The sequence below is a fragment of the Manis pentadactyla genome, chromosome 9, assembly GCF_030020395.1.
Source record: "Manis pentadactyla isolate mManPen7 chromosome 9, mManPen7.hap1, whole genome shotgun sequence".
NCBI lineage: Eukaryota > Metazoa > Chordata > Mammalia > Pholidota > Manidae > Manis > Manis pentadactyla.
In genome coordinates this window covers 122,234,234-122,256,076 of record NC_080027.1, presented here as the reverse complement: position 1 = coordinate 122,256,076, position 21,843 = coordinate 122,234,234, and the positions used below count along the sequence as shown (strand labels likewise).

The 21,843-nt window shown below is 40.5% G+C and overlaps 1 protein-coding gene across 3 annotated transcripts; it reads right to left on the bottom strand.

The window, feature by feature from the left end:
* Positions 1 to 1,820: 1,820 nt before the first annotated feature.
* ELK4 (ETS transcription factor ELK4) lies at positions 1,821 to 20,293 on the bottom strand. 3 transcript variants are annotated; one of them, XM_036909734.2, is made up of 5 exons: positions 19,804 to 20,293; positions 13,926 to 14,141; positions 11,943 to 12,806; positions 11,005 to 11,121; positions 1,821 to 9,622 (listed from the first exon to the last, which is right to left on the bottom strand). In XM_036909734.2, the coding sequence occupies exons 1-5, from the start codon at positions 19,906 to 19,908 to the stop codon at positions 9,524 to 9,526; spliced, it is 1,401 nt and encodes a 466-aa protein (XP_036765629.2). In that variant the 5' UTR covers positions 19,909 to 20,293; the 3' UTR covers positions 1,821 to 9,523. The 3 variants fall into 3 exon arrangements, with proteins under 3 accessions (XP_036765629.2, XP_036765630.1, XP_036765631.1); XM_036909735.2 differs by lacking the exon at positions 19,804 to 20,293 and adding an exon at positions 19,113 to 19,412; XM_036909736.2 differs by having other exon boundaries at positions 5,028 to 9,622; positions 19,430 to 19,941.
* Between the last annotated feature and the right edge of the window lie 1,550 nt (positions 20,294 to 21,843).

Below are 21,843 nucleotides of genomic sequence, written 5' to 3'. Positions count from 1 at the left end.
CGGTGGCCTGAACAATGTTGGTAGAAGGGGAAATAGTGAAAGTGATTCAATTAAAGCTGTATTTTGAAAGTTAAGCTGATGGATTTTGCTGATGGATTGGGTGTGGGATGTAAGACAATGATGGGATCAAGGATGAGCCAAAGGCATTACACTTTAGTAGATGGGAATACGATAAGGCTATTAACAGGGGAAGACAATGAACTCAAGAGCTATTTTGAACATGTTCATTTTGTGAAGCTATCTTGGATGTCAAGAAGGCTGGTATCTACTAAAGTCCAGAGCTTAAAAGGCAAGTCAAGCCCGACGGTAGAAATTTTATGGTCACAGTGTTTAAAGCCGTGGAACTGAAAACCACCCAAGGGGTCAAGGCAGAGAGAGCCTGGAAAATTGAGCCCTTAGTCTCTTCAACACCTACAGGTTTAAACATGTAGAATCCAGCAGACAAGTGAGGTAAGAAGTCAGAGATGCAGGAAGGAAATTCAGGAGAGGATGTGGTTTCCTGGAAAGCATGTGAAGAGTCTCTCGAGGAGGGGGTTGTGATCAGCGCTGCCACAAGGTCCAGTGAGGGCTGAATGTCAAGCACCCCATTTGGCCACAAGGAAAGTGACCCTGGACTAGAGAGGACCGTCACTGATTATGTATTCAAAACACATGGTATCATAAAACCAACTCGGATGTTCCAGCAGCCTCCTTGACATCGGTGCTTCCCGCCTGTTAGAAATTACCTTTCCTGCCTCACTTCACATGGTGCCCCACTCTCTCTCTCAGTTATTCCAAGTGATTTCACCTTCACGGACTCCCTTCAGTTACAGGGCGTAGTCCAAGTAAGTGCAGGGCTTTGCAGTGACAATGTGAAATCTACCATTGTTAATGATTATCTCCTGCCTGATAAGCCAGCCCTGGGAAATTACCCAATAGCAGGGAATTAGCTTGTCACTACAAGCATCTACAAAACACAGAAAGTGATTGCAAAATAGATACTATGCCTCTCAAAAGAGGATGTGTCAACAGTCCGACTGGTTAGAAAATGGTGGATTAAACCAGCTTTTTTTTGCCACAGGAATTCCCAGAGCCTTTAATATTCTAACATGCATTTTGAATCTCTAAGAGGTGATGTAATGGCCCCATCTCCCAAATGTATGCGACCTCCTGGGACTTGTTTTAGGTAATATATTTTGAGAACTGTGGTTTAGGAGAATCCAGCTCCTTATAGCTACCACCCAGCTGTGCTGAACCTTGCTCACTGACCTGCATCTAAAGTGACATTGCACCACGGGGTTAGTAAACTGTTGTCCCCCACAAAACAATGTTATTCTATCTCATATTCACATGGAGACATGAAATGTAACACCCTATGAACTCCCCTTCCCCCATGTATATTTGATAAACCCAGTTCTGAAAAGGCCCAGTTTCATTTGCTAACTAAAGTTTCTTATCTCAAAAACTATGTGAAGAAACATTGCCTAGAGCAAAAATAAGCAAAAGTTGCAAGGGCTTCAATAAAATAATCTGATTAAATTTTTAAAAACTTTTAAAAAATGTAAATGAAATGTAAAAGTAAAATAAAAAGAATTCACATGGTGAATAACTTTTCTAGCCACTTCTCTTTTAATTCCTTTTTATATCAATAATCATTTTACAATCTCCCTTTTCACTACCCATCCCAGAGACAGATACACGTCAAATAGTTAAAGGTTTTAAAGATAACCACTGGGAAAAGTGAACTCTTTCTACCCATTCAGCCTGGATGAAAATATAACCCATGGAGACTACTTCAGTGGAGGTGAGGGAGGGAAATTAATAATTGACTCAAGAAGTCATTTTGTTAAAAATGTTTATTTAAAAAAATACAATTTTCCATATCTAGTTGTACATATACCTATTAACATATTTATATAATTTTGGACTTTAGTAAATCTGCTATAGTGCCTTCTTAAAGCTGGCTTGCCATTATAAAAGCAATTTCCTCTGTCAGTTCTTACATAAAATAGTTTTAATGTATCACCTTTCTAAAAAGATGTCTATCACTATTACAGAATTTGACAAAAATTTCTGCATACAACTTGAAGCGACAAATGGTCACCTGATTGGTTATTCAGAGCAACCCCTCACTATGTCTAGAGAGGCACTACTGAGTATTAACTACACTTTTTTCTTTTAAAAGCAGCATATTATAAAGTCCTCAAAGTGCTAGCACATCCTCTTCCTCATCTGCTTAAACTCTGTAAGGTTTCTTTGCTGCAAACAAATTGAATTCAAGACTCTAGCTGCAGTCATCCTGATCAACCTTCAAACAACACTCCTTCTTTCCCAGCTGGTTAAGTCGGACAACTTAGCTAGAAGATACGGCAGTTTCTCTCCAGTTGCATCAACAATTAATGCAATTTTAATAAATGTTAGCAGTTACCATCATTTTAATTGCTTTTTCAGCAAAAAAGGAGAAGGGTGATTTTAATACTTTGAAGGTCTCCCTAATGTAAATTACACTAAAATTAAGACAAGTTATTAATGACACTTAACTGCTATTCATTCACTTGGATAGTAGGTGTTTACAGGCCTTATGTATAAGTATCCTATTTATACAAAAGTGGTGGATACTGGATATTATGAAAGAGAGATTTCAATACAATAAACAAGGGGGAAGATAAACATGAAGTAACTTTCTCAGTTGAGTTGCTCTAGGTTTGAGGAAAGCACCCTGACAAGTTCTCACCCAAACTAAGACACTGACAAAAATAAGCCCACATCTTTCTGTGTCAATGCCACAGCACATGTTTTTCTTCTGAATTATAGATAGGGTGGGTGAAAATCAAAAGTTTATTATATATCATTATTCTTCAAGTGATGGCTACACTTGAAGATCCAGTAGGGCTCACAGAAAATTACTAGTTGTTCAAAATACACTTACACAGCTTTTTTTTTTAGCCAACTCAATTATTTGGTGCATGATAGGCCTAATTCTAAAAAACTAATCTTAGTCAAAAGTTTTATTCACCTCAAACCAAAGCTAACCAGAAGCAAAATGACGGCACTGAGTTTCATATTTAATCTTCCCTACCCACAAAGATAAATGAAACTACAAGAAGGCAAAAGTGAAGAAACAGTATGATTATGACTAGAAAAGGCAGAGTGGCCAAATAAAGAGTAATCAAAAATCTATTGTATTAATTTCCATCTTTACACATATGCACCTTAGGCAACTTCACTAATACTGAACAGGGATTCGAAGGGACTGTATCTCCTACATAATAGACAATAAGCAACAATGATTAAACGGAAAGAAACTTAAAATTGGATAGTTTACAAAGTTGAGTGTAAACCATCTATAGCAAATCATTAAAAAAAAGTCATACATTTCTATAAAGCATAGTATTAAAAGCTTGTAAATTATTTTAAAATATCCTAGCCAAAAAAGCATACCTTACAGAGCCTAGAAGAATGGTTCATTTGGTAATCCATTTATCCCTTCTCCAAACAGTATTAAATTCCAAAAAATATAAACGAGAAATAAACCTTACTTCCCTGACCCTAAATATCCTTGAATTGAATATAAACAAAATAATCAGTAAGTGCTTCCAGTTATTTAAAAAAACAAAAACAAAAAATATACAGTGCTAATAATGGTGTCGCAAAAAGTGCCAAGTGATTTTACACCAGTATATGGCATTCCCACCCCGGAACCCAAGACATACTTGAATAATTCCTTTGGCCAGAAGTCTGGCCCAGCCACAGGGCACCCCCACCCCATCCCCCTGTCCAGAAGACCCCAGGCCCGTCCTAGCATGGCTCATAATCCTTGGAGGGGACAAGACCAGAATGGGCCCTTATGAGATGGGCAACAAGGCAAAGCTGAGAGGAATATTCAGCCCAAGATACTCTGAGGTTTCTGCTAATGCTTATTATATACAGTTTAAACGGATAAATTAGGCTACAATGCCAGAACTCCTCCACTGTCTCATTAATCCATGGTCAAATCTGTATGTAGAACTACTACTTTAGGTATAAAGCTCCTCTATGAGAAACTTAGAACCCAAGGAATAAGGATTTTACACAAAAGTAAATGCAGAAATTTTAAAAAAGGACACCCTTACTTGCTCAATAATACATGAACATGAGAATAGTTTAAGATGACTCTGTCAAGAGTGTGTCACATGTAGTGCAGTATTTTTAAAATGTTGGCAAGCAATTAGTCTGTAAGGCCTCTGATTCTCTGTGCTTAAAAAAACTGAAATGTGCAAGGCATTCATTTTTAAAAAGTGGTAACTGCAAAGTGCAGCCAATTAAAAAAAAAGTTTTAGTATAAAATAGCCTAGGAGCCATCCTAGAGGATGAATAATATATGTTCCCTCTGAAAAACTGATTTATACACACACACACACACTCTCAGTCAATACTTCAGTACACATGCATGTATGTACTCAGGCAATAAATCAGAATGACTCAGAAAGAAGTGCTCTAGTCTCCCAATATTTAAAATTTAAATCTCATAAAACTTTCTGATGCATATTATACTCAAAAAATTAGAGCTCAAGACATTTAACTATGTTGGATTGTTTCCCTCATGAATTTTCTTGTACAAGGTTTCATTTAAAATGATGTTAACAACAGCTTTAATTTCCTGGTCTCTGTAGAAAGCTTTAAAGCCCACATTCCTCTCTCTTGCAAACCACTTTGGTTTCCATCTTTCACAATGGCTAAGTGTGAATGGCAGCATGCCCGGAAAGTACTTTCTCTGACAGACTGTCAATCTATCACTTTTTTTTTTTCTCAAAAAAGGTAGATTGAAGAAACTGGCAGCTTCAAATGGAACATTTATACTATATCAATAGCTCAGCTTTCAGATTTGCCATTTACAGGTCAAAACATGACTTTTACACTAACAGGTCCCACCAAGTACGAGAAATGAAATAAAGCCGCCTTCTTGCTTAATACACCCACAAGAATTCCATATTCTGCCGTTAAAGTTCTGATGACGTAAGAGGAATAACAGAGGACACCTTGGTTCAGGCAATGCTAGTAGCACTGAAAACAGTAACAAAACATTTATTTGTTGACCCCAAACCAAGAAGATAATTAACAACAAAGTATTTTCCACAGCACCCATTCTCTGGTCACAGTTCCTACTAAACAGAGATAATTATGTCTGACCTTCATTTCACTAATACAGGTTGAACAGCTAACTTCTCATTTCTGTCATACCCTCAGAGAACATGATGTGTATACCAGGAACAAGCAGCCCTTCCTAACTTTCCTGTTGGTCTGGGAGCTCACTCAGAGCCCCAGATTTCTGCACAGAGACCTGCACTCGTCTCCATACATGTTTATACATCTAAGAATGGCACCTCAGCACGATTCTAGATTTCTGGTATGGGTAAATGTATACAGCAACCAAACTGATAAACAGGACAGGGCCATCAAGGAAAGTTATTTCTTTAGAGGCTGAAATGTTACAAATTGAAAAAAAAAAAAAAACCTAATGCAGCAAGAAAATGGAGGTTACTTGTATTGTAACAAAAAGCAACTTGAAATAACTCTGAATGTGTTGGTAAAATACTTATAAGGCCAAAAGAAGTTTGTAAGCAGTCTAGTAAATCACAGTCATACCTAATATGAGAGGAAAGAGAACAGGCTGTCAAAACGAATACACATGAAGTTCTGGAACACTTGGTAGTGAGTTACTGAGCAACTTACGCAAAACAATTAATATGAAATTTCAGAAAGTTGAAGACAAGTTCTCCTGAAAAATTCCAAATCTCTTCCAGACATGAAATCTGATCAAATCTGTAAAGGATTTCTCAATCACAACAAAAGCATCCACATTTTTTCCTCAAGATTATAGAGTGAAAGACAACATGCTGAGTCAGTTGTCTTTAGAGTGGCATGTGCACGAGACAATCTACTGGGTATGGGGCAGAATGTTAGCACATCTACTCATGATCTACTTTTTTTGCCATCCTTAGTTCTATTTTTGTGCCTTTCTTATGATGTACATGTAACTTTAGTAGAGTGGTATAGAACTTGGCATTCTACACCTGATTTTGCAATAGAGAATTCGTGTTCAAAAATAGTAACTGATCAAGATTTATGTTCAAAAGGTTGGAGACTGCTTTCCTGAAACACCAACAAATACCTCTCATATGCTTAAAGTCACTGGAAACACACAACATTGCCTTTTAGAACTTTAGAATCATAACACAAATTTGAAATCAGGATGAAACAAAGTCATTAGACAAGAAATCATACAATGCCAGGTGTGAATGGAACTCAAGTGATACTATCAACAGCCTGTACTTACAGCTCCAGAATTCCAAGCCTCTGATTTATTTTCCCCTCCAAGCCTAAATGACACATAATATGGGGAAAACAAGAAATTGTGCCAGATAAATAGATCCAACAGTCAGTCCTGCCTTTTTAAAATCTCTAACATAGTGTGTAAATCTCCAAGGAATTCTTCCAGTTAGAAAAAAAAAATTCCAGTACCCTTTTACTGTATTATATAGGCTCATGGGCTTACTTTCCCTATCAAAATGTGAAGGAAAAAAAATTATACCTGTATTTTAACCCTAAGAAGCTAAGGTTAACACTTTGTTTCTGGATTCTTCCATTATGTATACATTTTTCAAAATCAGTGGAAGTTTCCACCTGTTTGAACACACAAAACATGCCATGAGGACTATAACCTCACAAAAGCACTGTGACAAACCACTAAAAAACTTACTGAAGTCAGACATGTGATTTTAATTTCCTATTTTTAAAAATCAGCATATGAACAAGAAGCATTATTTTAGAAATTATGTTCAAATCCGCTCCAGGGTGTAGTGCAGTGGTTTCCTGGCTGAGTGTGCGGCTCTGAGCCAACTGTGCACATCCCTTCTCAACTCCAAGGTGGTGGCTTAAAATCAGCCACAGGGGGAGTAATTTACATCATATAAATCAGCAAATGCTACAATTTAAGGTCTTGTTTTCCCTTCAGATAGCCTGGTGGTTAAACCAGAATATAACTGAGTAGATATGGGCCAGAGCAGATGAGACGTTAAGATAACTGCAGCACATGTCCCCAAAACTCATTCATCCTGCTCCCCTATCTTAGGCGACTTGTGCCCAGCAGCATTCATCCTGGCAAAGTGACTAGTGATGGATGCCAGCTGCAGCTATCAAATATGAGTCTCTCCAGGAACACTGATCTTAAGTGGTATGTCACCTTTTGATACTAAGGAGAACTCTGTGTATGTTCAAAAAATATGATGCTCAGACTTTCCCAGGAAGGAGGTAGTTTACAAATAGAATGGTCTGCTTCCTACACTTGAGCTAAGGTCGTAAACTTTCATTTAAAAAAGGACACACACACACACACACACACACACACACACACACACACACGCACGCACGCACACACATGCACAGAAGCTTCCCCAGACAGGCTGATCTCAAAGAGAAAGCAGATCATCAACAACCTAAGGCCCACACCTCTCAGAGGCTTGGGGATAGGTTTATAGACAGAGGAGTGACTAAAACTAGTTTCTTGGAAGTTGCTTTAGTTTTATTGGTGCCCTGGGTTCCCAGGCACCTGTGCTGAGACAGTTACTCATCAAACATATCATCTATGAAAACAAGCAATGGCTTTTCTCCTTTAATTCAAAAAGATAAAGATAAAATATTTTCTGTGCTTTCAAAATTTAAAATATCTAGTTAAATCAAGCCATCAACATTCATTTAACGTACAAAATGTTAATTAACCTAATAAAACTATTCCAAAGTGCTGCTGGGAGATCTAATTTCAAGCAGGCATGCAAACTGATGACTCACTATGGGGAAAAAAGTCCAGTATGCCTGTTCCCCATCACTACTGAACACTAACTACCATTGTACATCTCAGGGCCAGAGCTGGCAGCTGAGGACCACGACTGAACCAGCAACAGGGCTCCGACACCACAGAGGCAGCTCCCAAACACTGTCCCTCTGCTGCTAATGAACTAGCATGGACGTCTATACTAGAGCTTTCCTACGTTGTATAAAAAAATGTAATGTGAATATTATACATCTGGAAGATGTTGGTCTGTATCAGGGTCATTTTGAGCCCTCAAGTCCTTACTCCCTCATTCCAACTAGTTCATGTGATTAAATTTTAAGAACTATTTCTAGAGTTAAGACTAGTTTACTGGTCCAGGTGGCAGTGGTGGTAGTGACAGCATACAATCTAGTTGTGGACTTTAAAGTCAAGTTTTTCAAAAGATTCCACTGTGGTGTTGGTATCAATTCGGTTTGGGGGATCAACAAATCTGCTGCACCTGGCAATGATTAACTGTATGGATTATTTTATAAATTTGGTAGAGATAAAGGTGTATACTTTTCACTAATATAAATAATCCAATCCCTATAGATGAGCATTTCCAAATGAAAATGCTCTGTTCCTCCCTAATTATAAAATTTTTTCAAATAAATAAGCTTATCTTTATCTCACTGCAGACATAGAGGCTTCACCTGGCTTTTCATCTTCCCAATTACATCTTTAAAATGATTACAACCTTAAATTTAAAAGACCTATAGTAGAAAATGGGATCAAATGAACAGAAAAGAGAAAGGGTCCCTCACGCTGGGTATCTTCTAACTGGGAAAAGCCCTGTATGCTGGTTCAAGTTACTCAATTGGATTTTTTGCTCAAAGATGCCTCAGAATTCCAAAATCCAGGTGCATCCTCTGAAAAGCCATCCCCTACCATGCTGTATTCCACGGGGGTATATATGATCATACTACCCGCAGGACACAACAACATTTCTATGCTAGGTATGGTGTTCCGAATTCTTACTGGTTGTTCCAAATGCTGTCTTAAATCCCAGGTTTAAAAATTGTCCTATGCTGAAATAGACTAGCTCCCAGCTCTGTTGACAGGTTCAGACACGATCACACTAAGAGACACCCTGAATAAATGTAAAGATGCCTTTTCATGGAGTTGCTTACATATGTTACATTTCACAGCAAAACAGAATCTTTCCAATAGTATTACTCCAATCTTATTCTGCGTGAACAGGAATGGTTCTTTTTCCTCCACTGGTTTTGCACCGCTCACTTTTAGTTATTCTACAGAGCACACTTAGTCCTGAAGATACTGCCAATTTCATTTAACTAATAGTTTTCTAAATTATATACTCAGAGTGTAATTCTTTCCTGGCCAAAGGGTCCCAGTAAGGCAGAAGGAGTAACTGTTCTTAATTGCTCTTGCAAGAAAGCATAGTGAGCTGCTAAACCCCATTAAAAACTTAACACAAAGCTCAAAATATTTTTTAAAAAGAAAAGAAAAAGAGGGAGATGGAGTTTGAACTCCAATTAAGGCAATTTTACACACAGTCCAACTTGAGTCCTATTCAAAGGAATCTTAAAAAGGGCATTTCGCCAGAGAATGGCAACAGTCACAATAGTCTATTATCAGCACAGGGGACTATCCATTGCTCACTTCAAATGTAATCATGTTGACTGTTTCTCTATTTCTTTATTCCTCGGTTCTCTCACTCCACAAGTGCATAGGTTATGTTTTCTGCAGATCTGGGGAAAATGGGCCAGGGGTGGAAGGTCCATCCAGGCCAGACACAGTGAATGGCCCATGACTGTTCAGTACAGTAGGAAACTGAGAAAGAAAATAAAACATATTATCATCTTATTACACAACCCCAACTTTCACTTTCTGTCCCTACTGTATTCCCTGAGGCAGAACATGACAGCTTCCTGCAGCGGCTCACGGGACAAAGGCAGTGACTGTTTAGCATGGAGAATATGGCGTCACAACAAAAACTTTCAAGAAAAAAATTGTTTGTTCCACATGTTAGATATCAACATTCTCCAGCCAACCTTGATGGAATGGTAAGAACCTACACCTTCCTCATCTCCTAAGGTACACATGTACCTTCAAAGGTCTTAGAAAGTTCAGTAAATGACAACATGCATTACAGAGTATAATTCAATTATAAACCAAATCATAGACTGTCAAAAGAAGGTTAAAAAAAAATAGAGAGACCCATCTGTAAACTCTATAACTAGTGCAAATAGTCATAGGACATAGTGATCCTAGAGCAGGTTCCCCATCATGTACTCTGAGACCAACTCTTAAGGAGATTCCAGATGGCACTATATGAACACTACGACTTATGACTTTACTTAGGAATCAGGTCACTCCAGGACTCAATTATCTGTGAGGCAAAGAAAAATGTAAAAATGAAATATGGAAAACCCTCAACACTTTATTAGAACTTTTTGCAAAAACAGAAATGCAGAAGTAGAAAGATTTTCAATTCTTTTTCCTTAGCATTTCGCTCCCAAAAGAGCAAATGAAAAGTTAAATATAAAAGATAAGAACATCTATGATGAAATCACCCCTAAATAAGCAAATTAATCAATGGCAAGGAAGTCTACAAGTTATAATGCCTCCATGACTGGGGAAAAATAATGGTTAAAAGCTGTAAGACATTTCCTAAACTCTTGGTTAAGATGTAATCTTCATTTTCTAAAATATGTATTTAAATATTGATAAGTATCAGTTCTGAGTAAGGGAGAAATAGGAGTATTTGACATACTGTCCTCAAGCGTTTTCTCTATTTTGTTTAAATCTTCAGATAAAAGGGGAAACAAAGCATGGAGATTTCCCCAAAAATGTATGTATATACACACACACACACATATATGTACATAGGTATTTGTATGAATATATATATAGACATACATGGTTTTTTCCCCAAAGAAAAGGATTTCTAGAGTTTAGAATGACAAAAAATTGGGCAGGCTCCAAATCTACCACAGTATTGAACAATTCTTGGTCTAACTCAAATGTATGTAATAGTAAACAATGAAAAGGAGACTGCTGTGAATATTGATCTGAGCTGTTGGCTGACTAGAAAGTTAACAGAATTCAAAAATAAATCTAAATAAAGTTGATTAAATGATAATTTTATACCAATTAAACGGAAGTAGGACACTACCTTTTTGCCTCTTCCTTCACATCCCGTCCCCACGTACCTGGAAAAGTGTGTTAGCACCTTGCAACCTGGCCGGACTCAGGGGAGCCACGGGGCTGAGAGTGCTCCAGAAGTGGATACTGGAGAACAGGGGGCTCGGCGTCAGTAAGATGGGGGTCTGCAACACACAAAACACAAGTAGTCACCAAGCTACTTGCCAGGATTAGATTTAATTCTTGGGCTAACACAGATAGCCCTGACCCCAATACTGTCCTATTCTCCCCTCTAAACATCTCCAAGTCTGAAATTTTATCATAAGGAAAAACTCAATAAAGTATTTTTACAACCTAAGAAAGATAAAGGCCAAAATATTTTTGAACCCTTCTTTTGAAGGGTCTTTCCTGAATACAAAAACCAACCTGGACTCAGGTCTGGAGTAATAATGGGTAACTGAGTGACAAATCTATTTTTTTCTTTTATTATGAAAAGGTCTGGGAGTAATCTATTTAAATGTTATATGAGATAAGCAGGTTAAGAAATAGGTAATGTAACTGCACTAACTTGTTTCTCAACATCACACTTGTCATTTGTCTTAAGGGTCTCAGGATCCATTGTTTTCTAACTAGAGATCGTCACTTGTTTTTTTAAATACCAACTAGTTTTATAAGACCAAAGGGGAGCAGGGAGGAGAGAATATTTATTTTCCTGAGGAGGAAGTGGAAAAACCAAAATACTTATTTACTTACTTAAATATTTATTTACTTTACTTGAATTTTTTTTTCCCTGCTCCTTTACTTGAATTTTTAACACAGTCCTGCAAACCTCTTGCTTTGGCAATTCTATTTGAGGTCAGCAAACAGGTTACTTTCACAAGGTCTTATACAACTACTCTAAGACAAACCTAAGTAGCAGAATGAGAACTGGAGGTTGTAAAGTCTGCATTTGTTTAAAAAGGTGAATAAATGCAAACAGTGGTGGCACTAAAAGAAAGAAAGTTACCTGTGAAAAAAGTGCTGGCGTAAGAGAAGCTGTAGGGAGAGACGGGCTTAATATTCCCAGCGGGCTTGGATCACTGCCTGTGATCACGAGGGTGGGTGCCAGCTCTAACCCTTTGGGTTTCTTGGATCTCGATGAGTGATTTGTTTTGTCCTTCTCTGGCAAAGCGGAATCCTGGTCTTTGGGCTCCAGGGACAAGTTCTCTGGAAGTTCCATTGGCTGAGAAGCCACTGAATCGATGTCTGTGTCGATGTCTGCATTAGAGCTCAGGGGTGGTGAAGGTGTCCTAGGAGGCTCCTGCAAAGGAGGAGATGAGGACGGAATAGGAGGTGTGCTGGTAAAAGCTGGAGTTGCACTCGATGCCTCCAGGGAAGGCAGTTTTGGGGAAGCCAAAGTCTCTAATGCTTGGATAGCTTCTTCTGGAGATGGGGAAATACCTGGGCCTGTTGAAATGGTGGCAGCCACGGGTTCAGCTGGTGGCTTTTTGGAAGGTGTTGTCACGAATTTTATGACAGATGGTGTTGGCTCCTGAGGAGATTTTTTCTCTGCCAGTTTCTCAGCTGGATTCTCGATCTTTTTAGATTTGAAAAGCTTCACATTGGAGGAGTTCAATGAGTTGAGAGTAAATGAAGTATACAAGCCAGAATGTATGTAGTCATTGCGGCTCGAGGTCTTGGCACCAGGCTGAAGTGGCTTCTCTTTCCCTCCATTCTCCACATCCTTGGAACTGCAGTTGACCTCGCTGATGCCTGGAGCATCCCGGTCTCCCTCAATCCTGCCCACGGTCATTGGGTCCATTTTCAAAATCTCTGGGTAAGAGACAAACTTGTACACAAACTTCTGACCATTCACTTTTTTAATGATATTCTGTAGATAAATAAAATAAGCATTCTTATACTTTCTTATAAATACTCCTCCCAGTGCTCATGAAAAAGCTGGCCTATAATGGTCTCTATTTGACAAGTAGTTTACTTAAAAGCTTCAAAATCCTATAAATTTATCTAGCCATACCAAACTTTGTTCCTACTACTATGGGATATAAGTTCAGAACAATGAACTGTTTTATTAATAATAGCTGAGTTCATATGTCACACAGAAGCTGAAAGACTTTAATTGCTTAACACTCTCAACCAAATCACTGTCAGAAGTCAGAAATCACGGAACTGCGGTCTCAACCCGAGAGGTGCAAGCCGTACGCATCCTGGGTGAGCAAGAAGAAATTCAGAAGGTCGCTTCCGCTCGGGTTCCTGCTTCCTTCAGCGATCCCAGGGGTTTCTTACCTCATCTCTCCACACAGGAAGGACGACCCCACCAACCACTTAAAGGTGAAAGAAATTAAGATCTCAGTTCTTGACTCTAACCCTATCCATTGGAGTCACTAATTTTACCTCAGGGCCAAGAATGTATTCAAAACAATAAGGAATTAAAAAAATACAATTTAACCGAGTAACCAAATTTATGTATTAACAGCTATCCTTTAAGGTATTAATTTGTTTTCAGGGTTAAACTAAAAAAGCAAAGATTAACAGAAGCTAAAAAACAAGTATATATATATATATGATAATTTTAAAGTAAATTATGATATCCACAAGAATACTTATTTATCCTAAGAATCCCAAATTTAGCTTTCCTTATTCTAATCATGTATCACTTTTCTTTAAAGACAGCTGCAATGAGGAATAAAATATGTGTAATGGCAGCGGGGTACTGAATAAGAGTCTGGAGAAATACAGCCAGAACATTTATAATTTTCGTATTTCCAAACTGCTAAAGCTACAATTTGTATTAAAATAAGCCAGGACAGTGATCATTTTACAATGTATACAAACACTGATTCATTATATTTTATACCTGAAATGAATACGTTACATGTCAATTATACCTCAATTAAAAAAATTTTAAAAACAAATAAACAAACCAGAACATTAGTACCTACAATGCCAACAGAAGAGAAGCAATTCTTGTTTTGAGGTGGATGTGTATTACCTTTACGTAATAGTATCTGAGGGCTCGGCTGAGTTTGTCATAATTCATATTGGGCTTGTTCTTGCGAATCCCCCAGAGACGAGCCACCTCTTCTGCCTGCAAAAGCTTGAACTCCCCATCCTTAGAGGTCCAGCAGATCATGTGCTTGTTCTGAGGCTCCTGTAGGAGCTGAAGCAGGAACTGCCACAGGGTGATTGCACTGTCCATAGCAATGAGCTGAAAGAGGCATACAGGTAAGACGTATGATAATATTAACAACCAACACTTACATAATACTGTATTCAGGCACTGTTCTAAGTGCTCAAACTGTATTTACCTCATTGCATCCCCACAATTCAGTAAAACAGGCACTACTGCAGCCTCATTTTACATATGAAAAAAACCGATTCATATAGGAGGCAAGTAATTGTCTAAGGTCACACAAGTAAATGGTGGAGCTGAAATTTAAATCCAGGCAATCTGGATCCAGAGTCCCAACCTGTAGGCATGCCACACTGCTTAGGAAAATCTTGCTGGGAGATAAAGCTAGTTCCATAAATTACAGGAGCAGACTGGTGATTGCCAATCACTAGAGTATCACACTATTATTAAATTTTATCTTTAAAACTCATTGCTGCATTCTGGGGAGACCACCATTTCAGCATCTGTCTAAATCAACCCCTTTAGTTTATTTGCCAGACTGTGTGTGTGCGCCTCAGGGGGGCCCAGAAGTGCAGGGAACATCTACTTTTGCTCCACTGAAATAGTTTCCATTATCATAAATGTACTTTACATATATATTGGCAGCACTGTTCAGCAAAAAATGTACCCTGATTTAATTTATAACTTCAGTAACCATTCTTTCCATCTGCATAGATCCTCCTTTTATTTGACTAACAACCTTTACTTGATTATCAAGAGATGAACTGATAACTGTTTCAGTATCTCAAGTTTTAGGATCTCCCTTGTTTAAGCCAGAGTTTTTTAACTTGGCACTAGATGCTTTGGGCCAGATTAATTTTCTGTTCCTAGAGGCTGCACTGTGGTTTGTTTGACAGCACCCCTCACCTCTATCCACTACATCCTGGTAGCACCTCCTGCCCAGTTATGACCATCAAAGATGTTTCCAGACAGTGCCCAATGTTCTGCTGGTGGACAAAAATCACCCCAGTTAATAACCACTGGTTTAGGTAATGGAGCGGCAAGAAAATGCCCTCACAAAGTTACTTTCCTCATAAAACTCACAGCACCTTTGTTTATTAGAAGTTCTTTAAGGCAGAAACTCTGGCCAAATACATAAGCACATTCTAAAAAGCCTATCAATAAACTACACACACAAAAATAAAACAAAAAAACCCTTCCTTTATCTCGGAATGAGATCTCCTTGGATCAGAATAGGACTTGAAAACAAATCACTTTCATTAAAATACTACAAAACAGGTAAACTGGATTACACCAAAATTGAAAACTTTTGTACTGTAAAAAATACCATTAAGTGAAAAGACAATCCGTAGAATGGGAGAAAGTATTTTCAAATTACAAGTGACTTGTATCAAAAAATATAAAGAATTCTCACAATTAAAAAAAATAATAATAAATCAGGCAAAGGATTTGAAAAGACATTTCTCCAGAGAGGATATACGAATGGCCAATAAGCACATGAAAAGATGCTCAACATCATTAGTTATTAAGGGAAATGAAAATAAAAACCACATAAGATACCACTTCACATCTACAAGGATATAATCAAAAAGGTAGACAATAACAGTATTGGCTAGGATGTGGAAAAAGTGAAACCGTCATACCTTAGTGGTGGGAAAGTAAAACGGTATAGTCGCTTTAGGAACAGTTTGACAGACCCTCAAAATGCTAAACACAGAGTTACCATATGACCCAGCAATCCCACCCATTAGGCAAATACCCAAGAGAAATGAAATATATGTCCACCCAGACACTTGTACAGGAATGTTCAGAGCAGCAATATTCATAAAATACCCAAAGTAGACACAACCCAAATGTCTATCAACTGATGAATGGACAAGTAAAACGTGGTATAACCTGACAGTGGAGTATTATTCAGCCAAGAAAAAGAACAGAGCACTGATACATGGCACCACATGGATGAACCTTCAACACATGATGCTAAGTGAAAGGCACCAGCCACAAAAGACCACGTATTGTGTGGTTCCATTTATATGACATGTCCAGAATAAATCCATTAGACACAGAAAATAATTAGCAGTTGCTTGGGGCTGGGGGACGTGTCGGGAGAAGGATGGCAAGTGCTGCTCAGGTGAGGAAAACATTCTAACTTAGATGGTGATGCTGGTTACATACACAACTCTGAATATATCAAAACCACTGAGTTGGACACCACAGAAGGTGAATTTCATGGTATGTGAATTATATCTCAATAATTCTGTTAAAAACAAACATACAAATGTTAGAGAAGTTAGGCCTGAGAAGCTTAATTCTAACAACGGATACCTCACAGAGGATGGGATTTTTAAGGGTCAACTATGTCTGCTTCCAAAAAGGGCAGAGACAAGGAACTACAGTGGGAAACATCTTGGTTTCTGTAACCTTTCTGAGACACTCAAAATGTCCTCCAATTATCCTCACAGTTGTCGTTTTGAAGCTGGTTATCTAGAGATACTGTCGTCCAAAAGTGGAGATGGGAAAATAATAAAGAACAGAGAAGGGAAGATGCCTCCCAGTTTCAGAGCTAATGGAGAAGCTGAAGCCATGAATCTGAGTCTTTCATCACAGTCATGTACTGTTTATTAGGGAAACCACTTGCCTAGGTGGATAAAAGCCTTCACTTCAGCAGCCGGTGGTAAAGTACCACACACAGATACTAAGTGATAACAATCTGCAAATACCAAGTGCTCCTTTTAATGCTAAGTGACCATGCCCACTAGAAATCAGTTTCCCACAGTCTCACCTAAACTGGGTTAAAATGGCAGGTTTATATTATACCCAATCAAGTATCGGGGCAGGGCTCCCTGTCATTTCTCTGAATTTACCAGAGGCCTTTATTCTGATAATGCCTGTTCATGGCAAGTTACTTTTTAACTATGTACGTTTTCCACTTAAACAATTATTTGTTAAGTCTAAACCTGTTAAAACTACTCCTTTGTACATTTTAGCTTAACAAGTAACTCAGTCTCCACATTCCCAAACATCATCTTCATTATCAAGAACGTTTACAGGGGCAGGAGTGTGAGAGAGACAATGCTGATGACAGTGACGATAAGGGGAGTTGGGCCAAGACAGGCAGGGAACTGGAATCTCAAGACTGCTACAAATGTGGTGCCTATGATTACATTTGTTTCGGGGAAAATTCCCAAAACCAAATCTTAAGAGTCTTAATACCTGTCATGCTTGAGCCCCCATGGGTTTATAATGGCTAAGCTATACAAGAAAAAAAGACAGAAGCCACCATCAATATCTCCACAATGGGTACAAAGGCACCATCCTGAGCAAAGCGGAGGCTGGCAACAGTAGGTGTTCCCAGGTCACCAGAGACATCACAAGACCACAAGTCAAGCCTACATCCAATAACCCCACCACCACCCTTTGCCCTTTGCCCCATTCTTCAAAGCCTTAAAAGACAGAATCCTAAGCCCTTAAGTGCACCTCTCCTCTGAGGTTTCCCGCATTCCTCTTTGAGTCTGTACTTTTTGCCCTAAATAAAAAATTCTCACGACTCAACTTACTGCGGTTTGTCTCTGCGCTCTTCCAGTGGTAAGCGTCTTTATTACTTGGCTAGTGCATTCTACTTTCTAGACTTTAGCACAAGTCTCCACTCTGCTCTAGTTCAGCTTTGGTGCTCTCTGCTGCCAGCAAGGCAGCTACCATTCCCTACTACTCTCGTTTTAATGGATTCCTTCCTTACCTACACTCATCCAGCCTGACCTGCTCCAGAATTCTTTCTGGTTCAAGGTCAAGAACCCTACCCAGTCCAGGTTGAGGTTTACCTGGTGTGCAGGGAGACCTCCCCATAGGCAGCTGCCCAACAAAATGAAGTTTAAAAAAATAAAAACTTTAAAAATCCTTTTTCTTTTCACAAAACTCACCAGTGTTCTACAATCAGTTTTAGAAGAGTTTTTTTAGTTGAAGTATAATGAGGGAGGGAAAAATATTTAACCGAATCAATAAAGGAATCTGACTTTTTAAAGATTAAATGTTGAAAACAACTGATTTTACTTTAACACTTCAAAGAGATTAATCTGTGCTAAATTGAAAGAGGGAGCATACTGAAACAACTTACCAGGGAAAGGAAGTCTCTGGTAAATGAAATCTTTTCCACCCTAAACATGTTTATAATACACATAGTCCAGTTGCTGTGGTAACCCACAGCCCAACTATTTTTCAGAAACAGCTAAGACCCAGATAATGTCTCCAAATTCAGCATCCTGCTTGAAACAAAAATCAAATTATGAAATGTACCAAAACTAGTTCTGAACTAAAATCATCGTTGTGAAAAAGCAATGGGGCATATCTAACTTACAGTATCCTATACCAAGAAAATATTAAAAGTATACTGTTAAATTACAATAAAAATTGAAGGCAGTATTTCCTAAGAATGTAATGGGTTTCACGTATGCGGTATTAACGTTTAAATAAAACCAAAGAGAGAGTTCCAAAGGGAGGGAAAACTCAATTATACTACGTTTTAATGAAAACACCACTGACGATCCTAAATATCGAAGCACCAAGGTTTCCACGCAGTGGAGTGGCGGGTGGGAGACCGCAAAGGGGGAGGGAGGATCTGACCTACCGAGGAGATGGGCAAACCCTTCTAATGGGGAATAAAACTCCAGTGTTTTTATTTAAATGACCGAAACTTCAAATAGCGATATCCTGGGAAAAAGCCAACTGTGTGTCTGTCTTTTAATTACTTCAGTCAACCATACCCCCAATTTCCTGCCAAGGCCAGTTAATATTCCGCTCCAAAAAGATGTTTCCAATTGACGTCCCTAAGAATAAAGACGCTACCAGCCTTGCGGCCGCTGTGCATTAAGCGGAAAGTTAAGGGGGGAGGCAGGTTTGCCGCAGAGAAGTAGAAGAAGAAATGAAACTTGACACCGGATGAATAGCGAGCTTGGGGAGAGAAACACGGACGACCGCGTGCCCCAGAGAACATCAAAGTCCGGGGAAGAGCCGCAACCTCACGCGGCTTTGGTAAGCACTGAATTACCGTACTTTCATTTTCCAACTTCCTGTCACTTCAGAAAGTCGTAATTGCTCTCCGCACTCCCGAGCAAAAACAACAAAACAGCCGCTGCGCAACACCACCAACGCCACCTTTTGTCCCAGGAACGTCACAGAAGCGAGGGGCGAAGGGGGGAGCGGGGCGCCCCCGCGTCCACCTGCGCGCGCGGGTCCCCAGAGGCTCCCGCCGCCCCCGCCGCGCGCTCACTTCCTGTTGGGCCGCGAATTGCGCGGCCCCAGCCCCCAGCTGCGTGCGGGGCCGGGCGGCGGCCGCGAGACCCCAGAGAGGCGCGGGGCTGGCCGCTCACCGACGCCGCGCGCGGAGCTCCCTCTGGGTCTCCGCCGGGAACACGGTGCTCCTCTCCACCGGCCGCCGCCTCACGCCGGGAACCCCAGGACGGCGCGCCCTCCGCTGCGACCCCCGCTGCGGAGCCGGAGAAGGCGGCGGCGGCCGAGCCGAGCCCGCCGAGTGCCCGCAGCCGCCCGCATCTCTGGCCGCCGCCGCACCAGCCGCGGCTCCTCGAGCTCCGCCCCCGCACTCGGCTACAGCGCAGGTCGACGGGCCGCTACCCGCCTGCGCGCGCTGGGCGTTCCTCGCCGCGGCCGGGCCTGCCAAGCGCTCCGCGGCCGCCGCTACTCTCGAACCCCCCAGCTGCGCCCGGGCCTCTCCCAGTCACCGTACCCGCCGCGCGTCACTTCCGGGGGCGGGGAGGGAGGAGCCGCCGCGCCCGAGCGCGTGGCCTGGGCGCCGTGAGGTACCCCGAGCTCCCCAGATACCAGCCCGCATCGCGCTGCTCACGAGCTGCTCGCAGGTTGCTGAAGCGCCCGCCCGGGATCCGCGGCACCACAGCGGCCACCCGTGTCGGGACCTCGGACTGCCTGGCGCCCCGCCTCACGTTCCCGTCCGGGGGAAGGGGTGGAGCTCCCCGAGCGGCCGTACAGCGCCCACGTTGGAGCGGACGGAGGAGGCGGTGCCGCCGCGGCGTTCTCATCCACGTGCCACATCCCCGGACACCAGGAACACTTGAGAACTATTAAATCTGCGCCGTGTCTTCTCTAGCCTGGGGTCTGACGAGTGGAAACACTGGTCGGGGAGGAAGGCTCGTTTAACCGGGCGAGCTGGGCAACTTTCTCAACCACCCGAAACGGTTTCATCAGCTCTAAAATGGAGAGAACCCGATCCTTTCGAGGGGTTGTGCTAAGAGAGAAGGTGCACGTCACCAAGCAGAGTTTGTAGCCCACACGTTCTCATTAAATGTAACTAAGGAATCAGGTCACTTGGGACCAGCGGCTACTTGAATAATTTAACAGCAGAAGGGGTGCGAAGTTGTTAGTAATAAGCTGGACTGTTGAACAAAACTTCCAAAAAAGAGATTTGTATTCTATTTAAAGGAAACCAGAGACAGGAGCCAGGGTCTGCGTTACTTGTTATGACCATTTACTAGCTGTATGACCTGCAGTGAATTGTTTGACCTCTCTGAACCCCAGCTCCTCCTAAAATGAAAATGACAATGGGCGAAGATGAAAAGGGATGCAGGCTGTAATGTGTAGAAACCCAGTAAACGGTGATGTAATTTATGTTTACCTCTCCCCACCCCCACCATTGAATGCAAGGTAAAATTAATTGAACTCACTAAGTGAAATGTGGTCCTATCATCCCTTTGTGGGCTTTGAGAATCATCCCTCCTTTTGATTTCCAACCTCTGCCACTATAACATAGACTGATTATAACACTCAGATATTCCTGTAAAAACAAGGCTAACAAAGATGTTAATTTTTCTAAAATAAGTTCATCAAAGGATGTAAGCATTTTCATTAAGAAATAGGTGTTTTAAAAGGAAACATGCAATAGCTGAAAAGCACTAACACTCTTGGTACCTGATGTAAATTGTTTCCTCGCAACAGCTCCCATTTTAGAAACCAAGGGGAAAACGTAAGAATTATTAAGTTAGGCTGTTTAAGATATATCCCTTGGAAACATTTGTTCTCTACAGAGCAGTTTCATTTTAAAGCCCCATAACCAAGAACAGGTAAGGGCTGTGGAGCTCTTCCACGGGCTACCCTGCTCTGCCCAAACTAGCAGTGGACTAGCAGTATTGTCAACTGCAATGTATTTTTGGAAAAGAACCTGTTTGGGGAGTTCTTAGTCATAGCAAGTCTGCTTCTAAATTGACTCTTCCTTTTTTTTTTTTAACAACAGTACATGTTGACAGCAGAGAAACTAGAATAAAAGTAGATTCCCGATGAGTGAACTGAGAGAAAAAAAAAGTTTACTAACGTGGCTGGTTTTCCCACTCAGGATTCTGTGCATACAGAATCTCTCTCCATGGTTCCTCATGCAACAGATGGTTCTGGTTTTGCAAACTCCATGGTGATTTTGTTGGTCAACCAAAGAGACCTCGCTTTTTGTTACCTTGTTCGGTCATTTTCCCACCAGATAGATGGATTTCCAGTCTTACCCTTAGCTACTCAGGGCTATCTCAAACAACATTTGCAGGTTTTATTTAAGTATTTAAATACATGTTTTCTGCCGGACCTACCCAGAGAGGGCATGACGAGGCATGAGTTACTGCCGTTAGTGCCTGGGGCAGAGCAACTATCTAATACGTTTAATGACCTGTCACAAACACACCTCAAAAATAACTTCATAAGATTTTCATCTTTGGAATTTCATCTACTTCTTTCCTCCTCTGCTAATATTTTTAACCTAAAATAATTTTAT